Below are 24094 nucleotides of genomic sequence, written 5' to 3'. Positions count from 1 at the left end.
AAGATATAAAGACTGGGAGCTATTTTACTGGAAAACATCGCCATCCCCTGCCTTAACTACAGAAGTTACCTTTAAAAAGCAGATTTAAAAATATCACTCCCACATGAGCTAATTTCAGTCTAAACTGCCCATGATGCTCTCTTCAGGAAAATGGACTACAACAAAATTGAGAAACTTCATGAAGATCAGTTCCAGGGCTTGGTGGAGCTGTTCGATTTGTAAGTACACTTAGACCTCAAAATCTTTCTTCATGATGATCTGAATCGCACACTGTACACAGTAATATTATTTTAATGTTAACTCCATTATAGCTTTAATAAAAGTTGCCTTACCCAATCATGTTATGTTAATGTATTTTAAAATTTATTTCATTATCCATTCCACCTATTTAAGATATCTCTCAGAGAACAAAATCGAGGCTCTGCCTGACAAAATTTTCAAGGGCGTCAAAAACCTCAAAGCTCTGTGAGTACAGATAATCACGCACAAAAGAATTCTACAATATTTGAAGTGATGGAATGAATATAATATAAGCGTTCAAAATCTGAGATTTTAGTCCAAAAATTTAACATGATGTAGGACAGATATGCTGAAAGTTACCTTGTTCAACGAAGCAATGTTGTTCAATTTCATGTTGCACTAAAAATGTGCCTTTTAATATAAACAAAGGTGGATATCATAGAAACAAAAAGAAAAATTTTGGAGATCTGTTTAGTTTTAACGAAAAGTCCATGTAAATCTATTAGGACAAGGAATATGGCCACTGCAAGTCCCCGTTTAGGACCTAACTGTAATTGGTTACGTACTTCGTTTCAGCAATATCTTCGGCAATAGGATACAAAACGTTACCAGCTCGACTTTCAACTATGCCCACGAATTGCGATTTTTGTAAGTTTACTGAGAATGACAGATGTTTATCTAGGCAACTAAACTTTGTTGCAGATATTGAAATCGGATAACTTGTGGGCGAGTATTCTTTTGATTTTGTTGTAAGCAAAGAAAAGACTCGTAAATGGTAGTTTTTGAAAATAACTTTGACACACCAGAGCAATATTTCCCTGGATGAGTCCGGAAAGAGTCTTTTATACAGCGAACGAACTCAACCGAATGGGCTGCCACGTTCATAAAATCAGTAGCCATCAAAAGTTTCCAAGAAAGCATGATGAGACCTATCTTGGGCTTAATGTTCAGATTTGAAAAATCTTTGAGAAAATATCAAGCTAGGGTCTGTAATAAAAATCCTCAGTTAGGGTTCTTTATTTTGTCCTTTTGGACAGTTTTTTTTAACATTACATTAGCTTGATGAATCTTATTCTTGAAAATTCATTTTTTGGAGGGAATCATTGTGTTCGGTTAATTATGATATAAACCAACTTAAAGTTCACATCATGATTATTTGAAATTACAGGTTCATGCATTACAACCTGATGGCTGAGCTCCCCAAAGGCTTTTTCAGGCACTTGACGCACATCATCAGAGTGTAAGACTCCATAACGATCCTTTCCTTCACTCACACCTTCAAACAATCATTTTAACAATAGTCTATGGTATTTATCAATTAATGATTATTAATGGCTTTCAAAGATGCAATAATGAACTAATATTTCTTCTTTTTCTTCTTCTTCTTCTTTTTTTGAATTTTAGAACCTTGGACACCAACCTGATGTGCTGCCATCTCGATCTTTTTAGGCAGGATGCTGATTGCGAATATGTCTTCAATGATAACTTTGCAAGCTGCCACTCCATGTTCCGCCACCATGCTCCAAGGAGAACTCTTTGGATTGTCGGTCTGCTCTCGTTGTTAGGGTCTTTATTCGTAGTTGGGTGGCAGTATTTCTACCCTGATAACAATGTGGTCCAGTCTATCATGTTGGTGAATCTAGGTGTATCTGACGGCATCATGGGGATATACCTTATCATTATAGGTATAAAAGACCTGCAATGGTCAGGGGAATACTATCTGCATGACTATGAGTGGCGCACCGGGTGGTTTTGCCATTTCAATGGTGCCATGTCTGTCTTTTCAAGTGAAGTGTCAGTGATGATGATTTCTCTGATCGCATTGGACAGACTCAAGAACATCGTGTTTCCTTACACCTTTGCAAAAATTACCCCAAGGCAGACCCGTATAATGTGCGTAGTTATCTGGCTGGTGGGAGGCGTTATGGCATTCCTTCCCTTGTCCGGAATGCACTATTTCAGTGAGAGGTATTACGGCAATAATGTAGTGTGCCTGCCCCTGCAGCTTTCCCCTGAATTACAAGAAGGCTGGGAATACTCCACTTCCATCTTTATCGTTTTGAATTTTTCCCTATTCATCTTCATCATGGTTGCTTATATTGCCATCTTGTGGAAATCATGGTCGTCAAGCAGACAGCTTGGTGCACATGGAACTGTTCGTGAAATACGAGCAAGAGCACAAAGTGCTCAGGCCAAAAGAGAAAGAGTACTTGCCAAAAGAGTCTTCTTCATTATTCTGACCGATTTCTTGTGTTGGATGCCAATCATTGCTATCGGCATCCGTTCCCACGTCGAGAAAACATTTGATCCACCTGGTGATCTGGCAGTGTGGATTGCAGTGTTCGCTCTGCCGATAAATTCAGCCATCAACCCATTGCTGTATACGCTTTCTACTCCACAGGTAACATGTTTCTCTTTTTTGTTACTTTGGAATAGCACCTACCGTTATGTTCACATTTGGTTTCGGGTCAGAGCAGGCTGGCAACTCAATTTTGTAATTGTAACGATTGACATACAAAACAAGCATGAAAAAGTAAATGATCGGACAGATTTTTTTAGCTTCTCCGCCGTTGACTTTAGCCATAGAAACCAACGTGACTTCTAAATACGTTACTTGAAAGTCTTAACGTAAACTATTCAATATATTTTGAATGTCTAGGTTCAGCCTGTGTTGAAAGCAAAACTGAGGATGTTGTGGTCCAATGTTCGATCTATTTTCAGCAGAGGACAAAATCAAGAAGGTACAGTTTTAAGTTCCATTGAAAAATACCACGATAACAATAATTATATTTCAAACCTTGAAATGAAGAAACTTTAACTTTTATCAAATTGAGTATGAGCAACCCAGTTTTCTTTAGGTTACTTATGTGATTTTTACTCCAAGGCTTTCGAGGGGGAATAGGATAGAACTGGCATGAAATCGTAGAAAACACATGTATTTTTTTTTTCGAAAAAGAAACTGAGCAAATTATTGAAACCACAAATGTACAACTTACAATATGTAAAGTTGTAGCATACGTAAAAGAGAAGGAAGAGTGATCCTAAATAGAGAGGGCATCAATGTATTAAATCATCAATTTTAATGGTGGAAATCATGCTTTCAGTTCGATTTTTGAAGGTTAGTGTCTCTAAAACTAAACTATTAGGGAACATTGAGACAAATGGATGCCATTTGCGATAGATTTTTAAAATAGCATGCCAGTCAAAACTCATTCTGCAAACAATTCTCAAAGTATGGATTGCTATACTTCTGTCTTAAATCATAAGGTTAAGATTCTGAATTGTAGAATGCTTTTTTTATATAAACCTGACAATGGCTATTCAGTTTTAAATTGGTGTTACTTTTTCATATGAAAGAAGCAGATAATGATCAGCAGGGACAGATTGGAAATGGAGATGAACATGCTAACGTCGAAGAGGGTAAAAATAGAGTGCTTCTTAGTGTAGTCACATACGAAATATCTTCTTCACGCCTTTGTAGGGTTCTCTGTATGATACTTTTCTTTCCTTTCTCTTTTCTATACTTGATTTCTTTTTTCATTTCCTTTACCGTAGGAGAGCAAATTGAAATGCAGGTATTGGAACACAACGAAATCCCAGAAGTGGAAGCCCCTGAATTGCCTGCACCGCAACCAGGTCAGTTAAGAAATATAAGAGTTTTGATGCTAACGATAAAGCTTTAATTGACTTTGCAATCCAAAACTCTTGGCAGGTATGTATAGTTTAATCAATTAACCTAACAAATATTAGTTCTCTCAAATTGAAATACCTATAGAAACCATAGCATTCCTTTTCTGCTCTGATAATTTCTGTAGGTGCATTTTAAGAAAGGATAGATGCTTAATTCCTGTTTTTTATTTTCTTTCCCGTAGGAGAGCAAATTGAAATGCAGGTATTAGAATACAACGAAACCCCAGAAGTGGAAGCCCCTGAATTGCCTGTACCGCAACCAGGTCAGTTAAGAAATATAAGAGTTTTGATGCTAACGATAAAGCTGTAATTGACTTTGCAATCCAACTCTCTTGGCAGGTATGTATAGTTTAATCAATTAACCTAGCAAATATTAGTTCTCTCAAATTGAAATACCTATAGAAACCATAGCATTCCTTTTCTGCTCTGATAATTTGTGTAGGTACATTTTGAGATAGGATAGATTAAGGAATGGTTTCCCATATGACAATAATGTGACGAAATTAGGTTATATTACTTTTGGTTGATAAGTTACCTCCAGACATTCTGCTGTTAAATTGCCATATGCACTTTTTTAAGACCTCCACTCATGAGATTCCCATTCCTTTACATTGGTAACCTGTACAGTGTATTATGGACGGAAGATACCATCGTCTCCCATATGACACGGTTGTAGTTAATAAATAATACATATATATTGAAAATGATCTTTCATTGTTTCCAGTTTTCACTTATATTGTATGAAAAATAACTTAATGATAATTCTTTGCTCTGTTGACAGCAATTGAACAAGCCTGTGGAGGGGATGCGAATCCATCTTCCTCAGGTAAAAATTTATTTATGAAAGAAATATATCAAGAAGGCGTAGACAACCGCTTGATTTAAGAGAAGTACTAGTACTGCAAAAGTCACAGTTGCCCAATGTGACTTCAACTGCAAATTGCTTTTTACAAACGGTCATAGGAATCGCCAAAATGAAAAAAGGTAATGCGTCTTAACAACTATATTTGGCAGGGATATTATTTCAGCAACTATTTTCATGCGCCCAAATTAACTTTCAGATTTAAATGTGAGCTTTGTAATTGGGTGTTATTTCATAAATCAATAAATAATTGAATACATCTGAAATTCTGACGTACCTAAAATAAAATTTGTAGAGATATTTATTGCAGAATAACGCATGAACCATAAGTATCATGAAACATTTTACTCTACTTGTTCCTTAAAACAGATTATCAGGAGGGTTTTGACATCAGACCAGCCACTACAAAGACTGTGGAAGGTAAACGCCTTTTCAATTTTCATTTCATTTTTTTTCGGAAATTTCATAACTCTAAAAAAAACAGCGAATTGTGGCTGGTGCTATCAAGCTGGCGCACTTGGTATACTTGATTGCTTGGTTTTGTATGTCACACCAATAAGACTGGGGTTATCATGTTAACGCTTAATCACCAATCAAATCACGATTCTAAGTCTGTCACATGAAAAAATTTACGAGAGCAGCTTGTCGGTCTCTATTTCCGGTAAGGTACAAAACCCTTTCTCAGTTACTAAACCTAATGGGTAGATGAATTTAAAAAACTCTTATTGGAAAGTTTGTTGTCGTCAAAGACTTAAGACTTAGTTGCGTTGTAAATGTAACTAACGTAACTTTTAATAATAAATCTGATTTCACACAGCTGGTAAATCTGAGGAGCAGGTGGAGGTTGAAGAGATTTCGGTGCCCAGTAACAAAGGTAAAGGAGATAATGGGTTTTGATTGGTCACTAACCATTAATGATTTTAACTTCTAAGTAAAAACACAAAATTTAATGACTGTATACTAACTTTTTTCGTATCAAATAAATCATTTTCTAAAGGAGCTAAAAAAGGTGAAGAAGAAGTGAAGGCGCCTGAGCCTGACATGGATGTCGCAGAGGAAGGTAACATTTTTTTATAAATCAGAAGAGATAAATTCAAATTGGTCCACACATGCTTTATAAGGTGATGCATAATCAGTCTACTCAATTGACTGAAGATCACTTGAAGTGCTTAGTCGAAAGGTCGTGGTTCATATCGGGAGGTGACTTCATTGAGAAAAAACAAAAAAAACCACACCACTTGGGCATTATTATACCTCCTCGTAACGAAGAGCCATAACTTTTGATACAATGCTAAAATCCAACATTTATGAATTTATGAAGCCGTTTTACTAGTTTGTTTGTTTGGGTTTTTTATGGATACAGTAATAATTTGCCCAGATACAGAAAACATAGCCGCCTCTTACCCCATCTCATTGAATGGACATGGTTACTTTGATGTTGTGTACCTCAGTTTTCAAAACACTTCAACACAGACATGAAAAAATTTAATGAGCTTTGATAAGTGGCAGCCCTCTTTTCTGTGTTTGTGAAAATTATTATTGTATCGCTTAAAAGAAAATGAGCGCATTGTATTTCAATCTCTTTTCGTATTCCATCCAGGGGAAGAAGAGGTGTTTGATACCAGACTTTAGTTCTTTGTTTTCGAACCAAGGTAAATGCTTATTACGTCTGCTTTAATACTGAATACCGCGGACTAAAGGGTTGTGGAAAACAAATCCCTCTAAAGAAAATGTTTTTTTTTTGTTACATGCATCTTTCTAATCTTATAGAATACGTGTAATATTTGAGATGTAGGGTGAACTCTACGCTAAATTTTTTAAGTCCTTGGCTAATTCAAACCAATTTCAAATTTGAGATTTCACTGCAACTGTAATGATTGAAGTTATTGGAGATGAAGAAGGAAGTCTGATTTTTTATTGCTATAATATACTGTTTTTATTTTTTCAAAGTCACTTGCGAATTTTTTTCAGCTATGCCCTTCATTGTTGGCAGAAAGGGTACCAAAACATTTTCAAATTGATCAATTTTTTTCTCTGCTCTTGTTGACGTATGATTTGAAAAATTATAATAAAAAAAAAACTTCTGGGTGGCAAGTACGCCGCACTGATGAGTGCTCTCTCTGTATATGCTTGTATATTCATATCTGCCTTCTGTCCTTAAAGCACTGACCAGCTTACTCACTGACAGTCTGGTCACTTGACTTTCTGACTAACTGGCCGGTAAGCCGTCAAATTGAATTGACTACCTGAGCTATGACTACTGGCTGACTGACAGATGGGCTGATTATCTGCCTGACTGTTTTCCGGACTCTCCACCCGGCCAGTGGGCATGGTTATTACTAACTAGATTATATTATGGCTGCAATACACTTCAATGCAGACATGTAAACATTTAATGCTAGACTGGCTGATTGTCGGGTCAGTATATCAAACAAACAACTAATCGATAATTAACTTTTGCATTCATTGATTAGCATGCTTTTTTCTTTTGCGTCTGACAGTCTACAAGAGCCAAAGACATTGCCATTAGTATGGAGACCGCGAGTGCTAGAGAAAAACTGAAAGTGTTTAAAGAAAAGGGAAAAAACAATTCTAGTAATCAATACGTATGGTCGTATGGTAACATCTTAGTAAAAAAAATCTGCTTTTAATCCCTTTTTTTTAGATTTAATTTTAACAATAATTAATAATTAAGTATAGTTATGGTAATTATGGTATATTATGGTAATTAAGTATAGTTGGAGTGGAACATATTGTGCTATATCTGAGTAGGCGTGTAGTGGTAGTTCATCTTTCTTTTGCTTTTTTTTTCCCGTTTTTGGTTTGTTTGTTTGTTTGTTTTTGTAACATGTACATCTACCTGACACTTTAAGTCTGTTAGTTTTAGCGTATTTCTAAAGACCATGATTGCTGCACTGCAGTTAAGTCGGATGGCTCAAAACGGAGCACAACAATATCAGGGGTGTAGCCAGCCTAGAGTCCTGTACCTTTAAATTTTATCATATCACTCTTGCAAATTTTGAAACAAAAATTGAACTTTCTCAGGGTATAAGCCCACGGCAAGTCGAAAAGCTGGCTATAGTCCTGATGTGATAAGATATTCTATTCTGCATGCTGATCTTTCCATCATGAAATAAAATATAGCTGAGTAAATGTTTTGATAAGGAATACCTCACTGGTTTTAAAAGTAATGTGTAAGTTTATTTCCATGGAAAATGTTAAGTTTATTCGGAGTTTACTCATAGTTTAGAGGGGATTTGATGTCCCAGAAGAACTTTCTTGTAGAGTTCCTAATATGGAAAAGAGCATAGAAGGTTAATAATGTGATAAAAATAGAAAACTAACGAGCTTTAAAAAGAATTATCAGATATTAATCTGCACAACAACTATTTAGATAATTCATTTCTAGGTTTTGTTTAAACACGAAAAATCATCTAAAATTTGACAAAAAAAACTTAGACAAATGCACGGGTTGAGGACGTCCACTTACTAGATATTTGATGGTACGCTGGTAATCTAAATAGTTCATTTCTTAACATTTTAGAACTAATCCGCGAGCATTAAAGTCGTAAGGAGTTAAAGTGACGTTAATTGTGGGTTGTATATTAAATCAAAGAACTTAGACTTGCGGTTAAGATTTCCGCAGCTAGTAGACATTAGGCGGTACAGTAACAATCTGAATAGTTCGAACATTACTACCACTCGTCCGGCAAGTATTCAGAGTACGTGTCGAGTTGTTTAATTTCGTTAGTATCTCTAGTTGAAAAAAAAAAAGGTAAAAATGTCACACAAAAAAAGAGAAACAATTACTGGATAAGACGTCATGCATTAGAGATTTAACAATATATTGAATGACCTAACTAGCTTATTTCTAGAATTTTTATAACTCGTATGAGAGCATAATGATAGCTAAAAGGTAGAGTGACGTCTATTTTCGTTATGTTACTACGTTCTTTATGAACGCAAATTCCTTAAAAAAGAAATTAGAAAGATGTTGTGGTAACGAGTAACAAGTCAGATATAGGATATTAATTGGTACAACAACAATCTGATAGTTCACTTCCACAACAAGCTTGCGAGTACTTTGCATGCAAACTACGTTTAGAATTGTTAGAGGAAATAAACAAGGTCAGAGTTCGTTTGTTAGAGGTTTTTACAGAATGAAAATAATTTAAGTAGGTCCTGTCTTAGAGTTTTTATAACTCGTTTGCGAGAATTATAGTCATTAGTGACCTCTGTCATGGCTGAAGCCTGCCTCTTTACATAATTTACATTATTATTAACATTAACCTGAAAATCGACAAAAAAAGAAAAAAGGTCTAAGAATACCACAAACTTAGATATTTAGTAGTGTTTTTAAATCTAATTTTGTAGCCCATTTCTAGATTTTTTTAACTCACAACGAGAATTCTAGTTCATTGTAGTATGTGGTATTTTTTTTAACTTTGTTGAAACGTGATCATTAACATGGCTTCTACAGTAAAAATAACTTGAATGTGTGAGTGGCTTTTTGAGGGAAGTCACACCGAGTTACGAAGAAGGGTTCCAGATCTACTATAAAACGTTAACGAAGACTTCAATAAAACATCTTTATGACCTTACACATGAGTCCGTTCTCAGTTTACCCTGTCAAGGTTTCTAAGTCACGCTTCGGGTTCATCCGCAGTGTGGATTATGTGCCACAATGACCTGTGACAAGTAAACTGATACAAAATTGCTTTCTGTATCTCTCATAATGTTGAACTTTTCGTTTTAATGAGTTATTCAGTCTGAATTTTTCCCAGAAACTGAGCTGTTTTCTTTTAAAACCATAATGTATCTTCTTGACGCGACTCTCTTGGGGGTTTTTGGTTATACCCGATGTAAAAAAAAGGGGTAACAAATATATATTTCCGGGAGGTTAGGAAACATTTTTAAGCTTTACGTTTCTATCCCAAGACTTCCACCAAGGGTGGGTGGGAGTAACGGTAAGCATTTAAAAAACCCTCAGATATGAAATCTTTACTGCACTGTGATTGGTTTAGAAGTCTCGCACCACCCTTTGTTCTGCCTTTTAGGGTGTTGACTCGTCATGAATTTTAGTCCATAGTGACTGCTTGTGATATTTCCTTCTTGTCAACCGCTGAGCGAACTTAAGAAATTCAATAATTTGCCACTGCGGTTAAATTTATTGGGGGACTAGAATTTGCGCTCCAAAGTTATATTTCCAGTGAAGGACTCGAAGGTGTAACATGTAGAGATACACAGCTAACTATGACCACACTTGAAAGAGACCTTCAGTTAAACCTGAGTAAATCGAGCCACAAACCTGAGTGAAACTAACTTAACTTAAATAACTTAACGTCTGTACAACCCACTAGAAGCAAACCGGAAAATCTTCCCTTCCATTCTACACTCTTCCTCGTGCTACACAGCTAACCTTGCCTCTGGAAGCCTGACACAGTGAGGACGAGCATAAACGTGGGGTAAGTGAGAGTAAAATCGAATTAGAATGAAGGAAGGTGTCATACCTTCCCAGAACCTCGCCGATTTTTGCTCGCTCTCTTTTACTCTTCTCTCCTCTTACCGCGAGCCTATCACCAGCTATGCCTTTAACGACGAAAAAAAAGGTTTTCTCACAAATTTAATTCACGCGGATCACATCTACATGAACTGATCATTTTATAAAATGAAACATATGGAGAAAAGGTAAATCAATAGAAGGCGTTCATGCATATTAGCTTGTTAATGAATATTTCTGCAGTTAAACCACTTTTTACATATAATTACAAATACAACATTCTTTTGAAATATACTCGAACTTATATTATCTTCAAATTCACCGGTGTCTTCTGTAAAAACTCCATTGACGGGACAAGCTGAGTTTTCAACTCCACCTCGAGACAGAGATTTCAACGATTTAGTTCGCACCTTTGATATACGATTGTGGAACACCAGGGTAAGCGTATCGTCGACTCTCAAGTGTTTTCATTCCTATCTGAAATTGCGTTAGTAAATCGTATTCTTCTCACTTTTTTCTTAAGCATGAAATCTTTAATAAACTGTGATTCGTCTAGAAATCTCGCGCCACCCTTTTTTTCCTACATACGACTATGGAATACCAGGTTACGAGTTTGGTTCGTTAGCACGTAGCGTCTACTACAACGCCTTTGCGCGTTTACGGGCGGAACGGGGAAAGATAGAATGTGGCCGAGACTAGTTCAGAATCATTATATACCACTTCGATAAACAAATCATGGCCGGTGATAGAAATTGACTCCAATAGCACGAATGGTAATGTACACTGAAGAGGTTCGAATGGTGAGGACTGAGCCGCTCTCCTTGTTTCAGCCTATATGACGAGCGCGTGATGTTCGTGTGATTTCTCAACCAGCATGCATTTCGTGCTGGTAGAGTTTCACAATTGGTTCAATTTAACGCACTATAAAGATGGAATTTTAGTCTGCACTGTTTACAATACAGCGTATACCCAAAGCGTAATTTCCTTTACAATTTCGAATTAGATTTTCTCGGCTAAAGCAATACTTAACTGGATGAAACTTTACAAGATTACCAAGTTAAGTATAAATCAGAGCTGGAAAAAATATCCAGTATGGTTTCTAATTAAGCTGCCATAAGCCCGGGGTAAGTGTTTAATCATCATAAAAAATAGTTCTTGTTGCGCTGGGGCTTGCAGGAGGGCGAGACGAACTTGTGGGTCTTCTTTTGTTTTTTATTTTAACCTTCCTCTTCGATAGCATCAGCGCCTAAAGAAAAAAATAAGTGAACTTACGATGAAATTTCTAGAAGTGTTCGATGGTCGTTTGGGTTCTAGCGAAATTTTCTTAATTCTCCAAAGACTTCTGAACCAAAGTCGTCCGGTTATAAATGTTTTATTGAATTCTTGGATGCAAATGTTGACAAAAAAAATAATAATAAAAAGTTTCTCAGGTAAAAAGATAGAACTAAATTGATTTTTCGAAATGTTCTAGGTGCATTTTTAACACTGAGATATGCGATTCCAATCACAAGCCTTTCATTTTCCCCAAACGGTAATCTTTTACAGCGTCGTTACACAGTTTTCTGTAAATACCTGTGTTAGTATGGGCCGTACAATCACATTACCAGGAGGCTGCATCCAAGGTTCATCATCTATTTGTACGGGCATCTCTGATTTTAATTTGATGTTGATCTGTAATGAAGTAAAAATAATTGTCATCAATTAAAAAAAAAGCATTGAAGCGGATGAACGAGGTGGGTAAATTTCTAAAGAAATTGTGGTTCTGCGTCGGTGTGGGGGGGAGGGGAGGGGGGAAGGGAAGGGAAGGGGTGGTATTACATGATAGTTTTTTATCAACTGATTTTATAAAGTAAATATGCAGAAAAAAAATGACGCTACGCCACTGGTGGGAACATATTAACGTGAAAAACAGAAATAATAAGAGAATAGTACGAGGATAATCAACTTATGGCTTCATTATGTTATTTACTGGATTACAACCAGACATCTATACCTGGGCTCCCTGTGCTAGCCGAATACCAGTCCTGATTCCACTTTGAATCTGACCCTTTTAATAAAGAATTCATCTCAATTACGAACTAAGGCACCATTTTTATTGCTAAATAAAAACGTTTCCTGTGCAAATACTTAAGAAGAAAGGAAAAGGCAGGATACAAAAATTGTGGCAGTTAGTAGAAAAAAATACGCGGAGCAGATTGGAGAGAACAGTATGGTGCATATGCCTGCTGATGCTAGGGTGTGAAGGGTAAAGATGGTGGTGATTCTGACTCACTAGGTGCATTACTCCCTGAAGTCCAACCATCTCAACAAGACCGTCACAGTGACAAGCTGGGGAATGACCCTGCAAAAAGATTCAAGCAATTTCAATTGTGTGTGGAAAAGGAATCCAGGATTGCATTTATTTCGTTTAACTTCGCTTTGCGATTGGTCCAGATAATTCAAGCCACTCTCTGAACCAATCACGGGCATAACTAAAACTAACAGTGGTTTGGTCATTTGCTACTTCCCGCGCTATTGGCGGTTTGGACAATTCTACTCTTCGCACTTATTGGCTTCTTTATAGCTAATGCGCTGAATCTTAGAGTCTTTTCCAGACCTCATCTTCCAGGGACAACATGTCATGGTTATTTTATCAGTTGTTTGGTGCTAAGAATATGAGCAGATATCACCACTAAATTCATGAAGTACTACATACATCTTCTTTGTCTGGTCCCCATGCATCTGTGCCTGCTCCCCAACTGGCCGGAAAACAAATTAAAAAAAAAAGTTAAAGCGCAAAATTTATACAAAAGAATAAAAGACTTTACAAGTAATGAATTGATAATCGCAGGTCAGCTGCTATCAAAGTAATCTCAGAAAAGAAGCCTTAAAAATTCAGACTTTGACTAGAATCGAACCCGGGCCTCCCACATAATAGTTGGGGACTGCTGCAAAGCCGCGTGATATGAGTAAGACAAATTTTAAAAGGTTGTTCGTTCCCGTAAAGGAATCAGATCACAATTATATAAAACAAATAATGTTGACCTACACGAATCATACTTTCACCGGGCATAAAAACTGTGCAGCTTAAAATTACTTGTTGAAGCCGATGTGCAGCGATTTTCTTGCAATTAAATTGAAAATCTAACCACTGCAAAGTTAATTCGAATTAATTTGATCGGCCTCAATTTCAAGCTTTTACTTACCTGCCTATGTTCGGAATTACAATTCCTTCTAGTGTTGGTAAGTCAAGTTTTTTGCCATCAATCTGCAGCGAAAAGGAAGTAAATAAGATACTGGTCCCTAGAAAGTTAAAGAGGACGAAAGGCAAACAAGCACCGCAGAACGCCAAAACAAAACGCTCAGGTGTGATTGGAGCATGAAATAAAAAATTGTGCAACTGATACGCATGCAATCATTAAGAGTTGAATACAACTGACAGACGATGATGATTTGGACCAACACTCGATGCTAAGAAAGTTAATTCTGATACAGGGGTTTCAATAACCTTTTTCCATAAGCAGCTGTCGATGGTAAAATAGGCGGCTGTGGCCGAAAAGGGGCAGTATGGTGAAACCCAAACATGAGCCCGCTTGCAGGGTAAACAAAAGGCAATAACACCCCTTTTATTGTGATCAGCCATTCAATACCATCGTTCTACAGATTAATCACCTCTATTTCGACCTCTTGAGTAAATGTCCGCGAGTAGCCTTTGACCATTTTCTTTATACCTGCTCTAAAGTAAACGCCTTTGTTATGAAGCCTGAAACAAAAGAAACCAAAAAAAAAGGGGGAATTAAAGATTCAACAGAGTCGCACCAACAATAAATTGCAAAACACAAAGTCGGGGTTTTTTCAACCTATCCCTTTTCAAAAGAGCTTTCAACGGAGGTTAAAATTTATCCGGAGTTTGAGTACATTAAACGCAGTAAAGATGAAACAAAAGTACATCTCAGAAGACTATGGAACCTTTGTTATCATCCAATGGCTTTCGCAATCAACACTCTTTTTCTTCAATCTTCAAACCTGTAAATTGAATCCTATGTATCCTCACCTGCTATGGAATTTATCTGGTTTTTCCTCCCTCTGAAGATGAAAATCTAAACAAAGCTCAGCTCCAATTCCGATGCCAAAGTAATTATTCATGGTAAAAATACTAGGATCGTCTTCTCTTTCTCCCATCGAGCCAAGCGCACTGTCGTTAGTGTCCGCTGAATCAAACATGACACACCATCTATCAAGAAACACTTCGTGTGCCTGATCAACGGCCATGAGAAGCGATACAGGACTCTCGCCACCAGAGTAACCACCTCCCCAATGGAGAACACGAGAGAGATCATTACCTGTAAGTTGAGAATCTCGTTCAATCTCCCACTCATTTTCTAGCTACTATGGAAATCACGAGAGAGATGAATACATATAAGCTGGGAATCTCATTCAATTTCCCACTAACTCTCTTGTTACTATAGAAATCACGAGAGAGATTCATTCATACGAGAGCCTCGTTCAATTTCCCACCCGTTCTCTTTTCACTTTGCTACAACACCCGAACAGCAGCTTTTCAAAATACGCTATAACGGTATTTCTACTAATTGAAACCTCTGCTATTAATCGTAACTTGAAAATGCATATAATTACCGTATAGAGTTCCAGACTTTCAGTAATCAATACTACTTGATTTACTTTCAAATACTACGAACTTTTCAGGCCTAAAAAGGGAAAATCTGCATGACTTTCCATGGTCTCTATCGCTTAGAAAACACGAATGACTAAGTCATGATTAGTTTCAGATTTCCATCTCATTGACCAAGTTTGTCGAACGAGTCTTGAAATCTATGACATATCGCAGAAAAACAAAACGTACAAAGGTACTTTTGACTCTGGAAACAAATTTTCTGTAAATCGTGGGGAACACGAATACTTTGGAAAAAATCCACTTACCAATGCCAAGAGGAAGAACTACTGATGCAGGGAGCTTACACTTTATCTCTTGAACAACATCATCCAAACATGACAGCACCCAGCCAACTGTGCCATCACCACCACAGATCAAGACACGAAAATCAGAAATAGATCTGAAAGCATAAACTCTGAAACAAAGATAAAAATCGATTCATATTTTAGATATTCAGAGATTTAAAGACGATGGGACAAAGCTGACAGAAGAAGACAAAGCTTATAGTTTTGAGTATAGAATAGCTGTAAATGATTAATCTGGGAAGCAACCTATACAACAAAATATAAATCGCTCTTCTGCAGGACGACGTCATATAAGGAAAACTAACCGCCATGCCTTTTTTGGACTAAAAATTTTACATCAATCTTTACCACTTCCTTGCTTGTTCCACCTTGAAAGCGAGGCTTGGGGGGGGAGACATTGGGTTATCTCATGTAAATATGGGTATCGCTCTTTAAAGGGCGCAATCTGCACTGGAAAGATTCTGCACCCACCCATATCTGCACTATGGCTTGATTAGCTTGGCCTCGGTCAATTCTCGTGGACACAAGAGTCTAAGGAGATAGTTCTTACTAAGTAAACAACTTCCGTGTAACCTCAACAAATTCAGGTGGGAATTCGTCTCGATATGTAGGGGGAGCGAGTTTAACATACCCTGATAATGGGCCTCCCTCTAAGAGGCTGTACACTTGATTAGGGTTGAGCAGTCTCTGGAAAGCTGTGAACATGTCTGCCCCCTGACCGCCACCACTTTTGGAGTTTACCAGTACTAGAAGGAGTTGGCTTTCAGGGGGGAACAGTCCAGGCTATAGGGAATAACAAAAAAAATCAAAATAGGCATAACTCCTTAACTGTAGGAAGAGAATACCGATATGCAAGAAACAGAAATCTTGATTCCAGTCAGTCTTTTTCAGTTCATCTGTTTTTTAAAGTACTTCTAGGAAATGCTCTACAGAAAGAACACAGAATTCGCTTTATACTTCCCATGGGCACTGCCAGTGATATAATAATGTGTCTTAATTATTAGATACATGAACTGAGCTCTAGGATTACTAGTAACTCACCACAACTTGAAAACACACTTTTCACCTCAAAAAATTCCATGGCTACAAAACAATTACAAGAAAAAATATGAGAACAACCAAAAGCCTCCCTTTGAGTATTTTATTGCGTAAAATATTAGGTCGCCAAGGTGTCGTCAATCTTGTTACCAGGGTCACTGTCACTCTTAAATGGACATGGCAGATGGTCAGGGGAACGAGGACTCAGGAAACGTACATTAGCCCCATCTAAAAAACAAACAAGTAGTTAAAAATAGGACCTGGAAAAAATTTCAGGCTCGCACTGGATTTGAACCCATGACCTCTGTGATACCAGTGCAGTGCTCTACCAACTGAGAGCTGGTTAATATGTTGGGTCCAAATATACCATCCAAGTGCTATACATACTACAGTATGTGATAAAAAACAACAATAAGGTCAAATATTTTCATCATGAGCAGGGTTTTGTCATTAGCAATTAGTACCATTGAGGAATGGACTTCTTCTAAAGTGGGTCTTAGCTTAGCAGGATTTCCTCAAGTGAAAAAAAAAATACCTGCTTAAAATTTTACTTCTAAGCGACAAGTTGGGGTGCAAAAAATTGTGCGCATGGATTGATACTATTTTCCAAGTTCTATTAATTTGAAATAAGCTATTTGCAAACATAGCTGACAACAAGATTGGCATGGCAACTTTTAAGTAAAACTCCCTTTGGGCTTCATAGCCCCTTACTGTCTTAACTGCCTTTCTCATTTCTCTTTTCACATTGTTTATTCTTTACAAATAAATTCAAAAACCCTTTTGGTTGATCATTTTTGTGGCTTCCTCAAATGAGTTTAAAGAAGCGGTGCTCAGGCTGATATTTTTAAACAGTCCTCGATTCTACTTTTTCTCTTTTCAGTGAAAAAAGAAAATTGATCATCCCTCCTCACCTAGGGTACAGAGCTCGTGGAATTCAGAATGTTATTCCTCGTAAGTAAATGTTGATTGTAAAAATGACCATGGAGGAACTATCATCAGTTGATTTTGACACGATTTTGTACCCTAATTTTGGAAACTTTCCATGCGCAACGCTTAAAAATTTGTTGACCACTCTGGAGTAATCAGCATAGAAACCAGACCTCGGTTAGTGATTGATAAAGGTGACAATTAACCCTTTAACTCCCAAGATCTGATTGTCAATTCACCCCTCTAGCTACTACACATTTCCTTGTTAATTGATTACGAGAATTAGGTGTTTAATCAAGGAAATAAATTGTACCTGATGAGTCTGAGTGTTCTCATTACCTGTTTGCTGTATAATATATGGATACTAGAGGGAGAAGTTACTTGGTAATCACTTCAGGGAGTTAAAAGGTTAAAGTACATTGCCTGAAGCGCGGGCAAACGCGACTGACCAATTCGCGACTAGCTTTTAATTTAGATTTGATTGGTTGAGAGGATGGTGCAAGTTTTCTGGACCAATCACAGAGCGCAGTAAAGCAAACCCAAAGCGAACTTGGCTTGCTTTTGATACTTCACACTTACTTTAGACACCGAAAGATTACTCTACATCGATATTTTCTTAAGAACCAGTCAAATAATCTATCGAAAAGTATTGTCCGCCTCTATTTACGATTATTCAAAGGTAATGCCACTCACTAAATGACATGGAAAGTCACGGTTAGTAGAATTTGTTCGTTTGCTCGTAATGGCGCTTCTACATCTTATCTCTCTTCCCATGGTTAACTGAAGAGATAACTTTACAAGAAACGAGGGGATTTAATTCAGCTTTCGCTCCCTGAATTCTTTCGGTTTCTGATGTGGAAGCCCCAATTGAAAGAACTTACCAAAAGTTTAGTTTGGAAGAACTCATAACTATGCTTAAATTTTGTTCACCGAAAAAATTAGGAGAATCCAGGCATTAAATGACTGAACGTGAGAATTATTAATTAAAATGCCAATAAATACCTCTCCAAGTCATTTTGCAAAGGAGTGAAAAATACCTATGGTGTTTAGACCGCGTGTCAAGAGTTATAACCCAATCAATGATATATTTGCGATAGCAAATTTGTTTGGAAACCAATTTTACGCAAACAACGAAAATGATTTGAGAAGTAAAACTTTACATAAGTCATTTGTAAGGTCAACCCTAGTAGTAGCGATCTATGAGAAAGGCCCCCGCTGGCAAAAAATGGATATCTACATATAACACAACTCATCACCTGACAGATATCACCCGCTGTGAGCGTGTGTGGGTGTGTGGGAGGAGGGGGGGGGGGGGTTGGGCGGTAAGGGAAGAAGCGGGACTGCCCGCTCCTAGAACCGATCAGATCAGAAAATTGTAAAATACCCCCCCCCCCTTCACGAACTGAGAAAAAAGGAGAAAGTGATGGTAAACTATCAACCGGCTGAAGAAGATCCTTGTGGGGTAAACTTGAAAACCCTGCCCTCTAACGGAGATTTAAACTCTAAGAACCTCCCAGTCGGTAAATAACATATTTATCTTTCCAATGACGGGTCATTTTCAATCCAGGGACATTATATCGCGGAAATAAGTTTCGTTTTCGAGAAGTTGATAAAAGAAGAAAATGAAAATGCTTGAGATGAGATCCGTAGTTTTGGATTCTCGGTTCAAAAAAGTAAGTCAGTGTTCATGAAAATAAAGAAAGAAAATGTATTTTGGGTAAAAAATTTGGCATAATTTGGATTTGAAAGTCAAATACTGTTATGAAATAATAAAAGCGTTGTTTGCCGATGAATAGTCACGTTAGTCATATAATTTAGTCAGTTTATTCAGTTCATTGCAACATTATATAAATTAGTTTTTAAAACTGCTCAAAGAGAAAAGGGAAAAGAAAAAAGAAACAAATATACCTTATTTCAGTTCCTCTTTTGAGGTAGACGTGGACTTAGAAAATTACGTGATGGAAATTTTTGTTTATTTAAAACTTAATTTATTAAAAACAACAGTTAAAACAGCTGTAAAACCCTTTACCCTTGTGTGAATTAATTATCTTCTGCTTATGCGGATAAACGCGATCAGATTCTTACAGAGTAAAGGGAAATCAGCATTCAGGTACTAAACATAAGAATTTCGTTTCTTTCTGTTCTTATTTCATAATAGTTTAATTCATCTCTCTCGCTCACTATACGGTACAAAAGTTAGATTTGAAAGTAGAGAGATGTTTTTTGTTGATAGGAAATAAGCTTCCTAGATGTTGACAGATGGCGATCCTTTCGATGAAATTATTTTTTTCTGTTTATTACCACAATATTTATCCTAAACTATTCTAGCTTCTGAACTTCTGTAATTCGATCATTTTAGTTTCTTTTTCTCCATTTTTGCGATTTTTATGTTATCGTTAGGTGCATTTTCCGCCTTTTTTGAGCAACAAAGGACAAGAAAAAAGTTAAACATATTAATTAACTAATTGATCGACGTAGAAAAGAGTCTTAATTCTTCGAAAAACACAAATAGTAGTATTATCCCCGAAATAATAAACAAGAATGTATGTTTTGTAATGGTATTTTACAATAGAGATGCGAGTTTTACCGAAAGGGAAACATATTCCTTGTAAGTTATTCAAACGTTAATTTGAAAGTCAAATGGCACATGAGAAAAAAGACAGGAAGAAGTCAGTTTGTGAACGATAAACAGTTATATTCACAGAGTAACGGACATAGTCTTAAAAAAAATTTACAACTCTTCGATTTTGTGGAGTCCTTCTAGAAGCCTTGTTCAAAATCTGTCCTGATGAGAAATTGAAAAATTGCTGAATCAATTATCCTTTTACGTGGTATAGAAAGCGCGCAACGCCTACAGATCTTTTTTCTGTCAGTTCTTTGATGATGCACTGTCTACCAATTATTGCAGTAGAGTGATAAAAGCGCAATTTCTCCTTCTATCTTCAATATATGTTGATATTAAGCAGATTTACTTTGAGAAGAACGAGACCGATTAAACCACAAAATCGCAAACCTAACATTTCTGCGGCTTTTCTTCATCTAAAGATTAAAAAACACTTTTAAATAGTTTCTCGCGACGTTCGCACCATAAATTATGCAAAATATAACTAGTATATTTATATAGATATTGAAACATCTGTTGTTTAAATAGCAATAGCCGTTCTCTTGCCAAAAAGAACGAATAGTGACGGTTTTCGAATCTTAGATAAATTTTAAAACAATGAAGGACCCAGTTATTCTATTACGAGCTCTTTTATCTAAAGGTGGCGAGCCTTCCTTTTTTATTGCAAGATAACTACATGTACACAGTCAGTACAGATGTCGATCCTGTTGATGAATATGCTACGTGCTTTACCACAATATAGTTTCTAATATGTCTAAAATATTTTCCACTGCAAATTCAACTCGATTCCTTTCAGTTTATTACCATTGTATCAGTGAGTTATGCTGTAGAGTGCATTTTACGCCCTGTCAAAACCAGTACACAACAAAATGAGTAAAATTTAAATTAATTTATGATAACTCTTCATTCAACTCATCGAAATCTCGTTTCCCTCTACCAACATCGTTATATTGTCAAGAAAAATGGTGTTGAGAATTTTGGAAAACAATCAACTCGATCGAATGAAAAATTCAAATGACATCAGAGCACAAACAAAAAGCAGGAAGCTTATAAAATTATCAGCTGAGTGATGGATAAAAGGATAACTATTCACAGCGCGAGGATTTCAATTTATTTCCTCCAAAATTCTAAATGTATCATCAATATTCTTGCCGAAGAGGTTGGAGAACACTGGAAAAGAGAAGTACCTTCTTTGAAGGAAGGAAAATTCCAAAAAATTTGTACATTCTTTCTTCTTTACATTAAAAATGCATGAACATAATATTTACTTTGCGCAACGGTCGGGATCTTGTTCAGCTTTTCCAAAGGAATAAAAATCACCTATTTCTTGTTTAGAGGATGAAAAGCGCCAAATATAGTATGGAATATTTTTATCGGTCGCCATGAATTAGCAATAAGTTTATCAATGATTCATCTCGTAACTGAATTCTAACTAAGCTCAGTGATCGCATTAGAATTCCTATTTCTTATTTTATTGGGTTGTTAAGTAGTCTGTAAGCGAGAATTGAGAGACTGATTCATTTCGGGTGCATGTTGATGGACTGCGTAAATTAAACCTGATAATATGAACTTATCGAGGTACTTTGAATGGCCTCTTTTCCAAGATATTTTGGCTAAGGAAGGAAAAGAAGAATAATTATCCGCTCTACAAAATTTCGTGCGCGTATTTAAGGCCATTTAAAAAAAAAAGAAAGGAGTTCGAGTAAACACAAGCTAGCACGAGGTTTATTCAAGATGGCCGACCTTTAACCCAGCAGGCAATTCAGAGCCTAATCCTACAGCTTCCTTAGATACATATATTACTCTACGCGTTAAAACAAGAAAAAAACTTATATTCACAAAGCTGCTCTTTCAATTATTTTTTCTTTTTATTTCGTGTTCCTATTTTGGAATTCTTAGTCCAACAAAAGATTTTACAATTGGTTTATTACAACTGGTAGACAGGGACTTTTTCCCCCTTTACAATAAAATATTGAAAGCTTTAAAAAAGACAGCGCTCGAATTCAATTTCTATTTAGATTCTGAATGCAGAAAAGTCATCCATCAGTCATAAGTGTTCCAAGAATTAATATTTTTTTATGCTGATATTAGATGACATCAGCCTCAGTAACCAAAGTACATTATCTCAATTTCAGATTTAAAAAAGAGTTAACTCTCTCAACATATCAACATGTTTTTTTCAGGAAATAGGTGTCGAGAAGAACAAGATTCATCATTTATGGACTATCCAGAATAAACCGTATAATAAATGATCTTGTTGTTTTCAATCTTGGTCCCAAACTACGTAATGGACCGAGCAATGGTCTATAGAAAAGAAAATGTCAATCAATTTCGTCGAAGATAAAAGCATACATAAACATAATCTTCTATTTGAATACAATTATTGCATTTCATTGTGTCTACATGTATTTTGTTTACAAATCTCTGTTGGTTTGATGTAAGCTTACAATGAATAAGGAAAAATTAAGCATATGAACTTTACTTCTAGAGCACACAACATTGTGATGGTATCTTCAATGGCCAAGTGGAGTTTCATCCTTGTTTTCTGTAAGCGCCTTGGCTGTTTACAACCATTATCTAAGAATTTTAAGCTTTCTCATTCTTTTTTTCTAATTATGAAGGAGGGGAGGCTCCATGGGTGGGGTGGGCGCCACTGGGAAGGGAACAGAGATAATGAGTGGGATATTCGACGGAGGAGGGTACTGAAGAGTTAGAGGATGAACGAAGACGGCACCTGCTGAAAGAATGTATCATGCAACTTTTAGGTTTAAAAACTATGCATGTGAAATGGGCGCTTTCTTTGTTACAAATTGTCCAAGGCGTCAAGATTGTCTCATCTGAGGTTGAAATAAGGATCTCTTGCATATTTTGCTGGTGCACTAATTTTTATGAGATTTCAATCTCTTTCAAGTTCAACAAAATTAACTCAAATTAAAATTCAATAAAATAGTTCCAATGAAATTTATTTGAAAACCAGTGAGAAACCAACTTTTCTCTATCCTCGATACACTTTTTTTCACAAGGAAACTAGATTTACGGTCTTAATTCTAAATCGCTGGCACTTTTTCCATTTGGAATCGGAGACTCTTTGGTGCAGTGGCTATACTCCAAGCTTGGTGAGCCCTAGCCCTGACCGACAATTTATGTTGTGTTATTGAGCTGGTTACTTCACACAATGTCTGTGCTTATTTCTTCATTTAGCTTTTGTTTGTTTTGTTTCTGTCAAGCTAGGATAACCTCTGCGGGGTAATAAATGAATTTTTTTAAGATTTAATTTAACTCGAATGTTTGAAATCGTCATTCGTTTTGTCCCAGCTGGAGCAGAAGTCGATTTGTGGTATTACTTCACTCTCTCCTGCGCGGAGTAAAAAATAAAGTAAAGTATATTTTTATTTAGGATTTGTTTAATGGTCTAAAATTCAATAAATGGAGTAATTGTGCTCGCAAGACAGAGCTCAGCTTTTTTGCAAGCCACTGTCTTTTTTCTTGGTCTTAATGTATCATTTATAATTTCTTCATAATAACTATCAACTGTTTTTGTTGCAACCAGACTAATTGACTCGTTGCAGTTATTGCAGGTTTTATTGAGTATGATAAGCAAGCACGTGCACAAGATTGGAAACGAGTCCAGGAGTTTGACGGGAAAAAATTTCTCTCAGTTTCACGGGGAAATTATGTGGAACTAAACTTTACAATACGCAGCGACTTTCCACTACTATGTCTATGGGGATTTAATCTTGAAATTCGTGATGGCAGTAGTCAGTCAACCAATCTTCTTGGTGAATTCTGTGGAGATTACGGAACTGGAGTAGTGAGATCCAGTGGACGATACATGTGGTTGAAATTTATCCGGGCAGATCTCTATAACTTCGACGTATTCTATACCGCCAGATCCATCAATGAAACAGGCATGATGTTTCTTTCAATTAATCAATATATACCTATATATATATGCATATAGATATATATCTATTACTAATTTTAAATTCCAGAAACAAGTAGACTTTTAGTTAATAGAGTAAGAGAAGTGGTAGGTTTTGAGCTTGGTAAAGAAGTAGAAAAAAATGTTTTTCGTCTGGTCTCGAGCGCAGCACGAAGAAATGAAAATTTCCAAAACTACAAGGTTTTATCCACTTTGTGAGATTATTTTGTCATTCCGCGACGAATTTCTTTACTTCTTTTGCTGAAAGCCAGGCTTCTTTTTACTTTCATTTTTCTCCATTCACATGCTAGTTTTAAACGCAGACGGATAACA

At 36.4% G+C, this 24094-nt stretch overlaps 2 protein-coding genes across 2 annotated transcripts in view; one reads left to right on the top strand and one right to left on the bottom strand.

The window, feature by feature from the left end:
* The first annotated feature begins 1427 nt into the window (after positions 1-1427).
* On the top strand, positions 1428-6424 carry LOC136280644 (G-protein coupled receptor GRL101-like). Its single transcript, XM_066166276.1, has 11 exons — positions 1428-1480; positions 1645-2641; positions 2900-2981; positions 3598-3660; positions 3796-3876; positions 4113-4193; positions 4712-4756; positions 5162-5212; positions 5610-5666; positions 5790-5852; positions 6393-6424. The coding sequence occupies exons 1-11, from the start codon at positions 1428-1430 to the stop codon at positions 6422-6424; spliced, it is 1605 nt and encodes a 534-aa protein (XP_066022373.1).
* A 5000-nt stretch (positions 6425-11424) lies between these two features.
* LOC136281166 (diacylglycerol kinase theta-like) overlaps positions 11425-24094 on the bottom strand; it is a 58396-nt gene continuing 45726 nt past the window's right edge. Inside the window, exons 2-13 of the mRNA XM_066167396.1 lie at positions 16440-16517; positions 16282-16334; positions 15883-16034; positions 15213-15361; positions 14326-14614; positions 13944-14034; positions 13478-13539; positions 12988-13030; positions 12565-12633; positions 12286-12339; positions 11865-11963; positions 11425-11538 (exon numbers count right to left, since the gene is read on the bottom strand). Of these exons, the coding sequence (XP_066023493.1) occupies positions 11425-11538; positions 11865-11963; positions 12286-12339; positions 12565-12633; positions 12988-13030; positions 13478-13539; positions 13944-14034; positions 14326-14614; positions 15213-15361; positions 15883-16034; positions 16282-16334; positions 16440-16517 (1253 nt within the window). The remainder of the gene's footprint in view (positions 11539-11864; positions 11964-12285; positions 12340-12564; positions 12634-12987; positions 13031-13477; positions 13540-13943; positions 14035-14325; positions 14615-15212; positions 15362-15882; positions 16035-16281; positions 16335-16439; positions 16518-24094) is intronic.

The sequence above is a fragment of the Pocillopora verrucosa genome, chromosome 5, assembly GCF_036669915.1.
Source record: "Pocillopora verrucosa isolate sample1 chromosome 5, ASM3666991v2, whole genome shotgun sequence".
In the NCBI taxonomy this organism is placed as follows: domain Eukaryota; kingdom Metazoa; phylum Cnidaria; class Anthozoa; order Scleractinia; family Pocilloporidae; genus Pocillopora; species Pocillopora verrucosa.
This window is presented reverse-complemented; position numbering and strand designations above follow the sequence as displayed.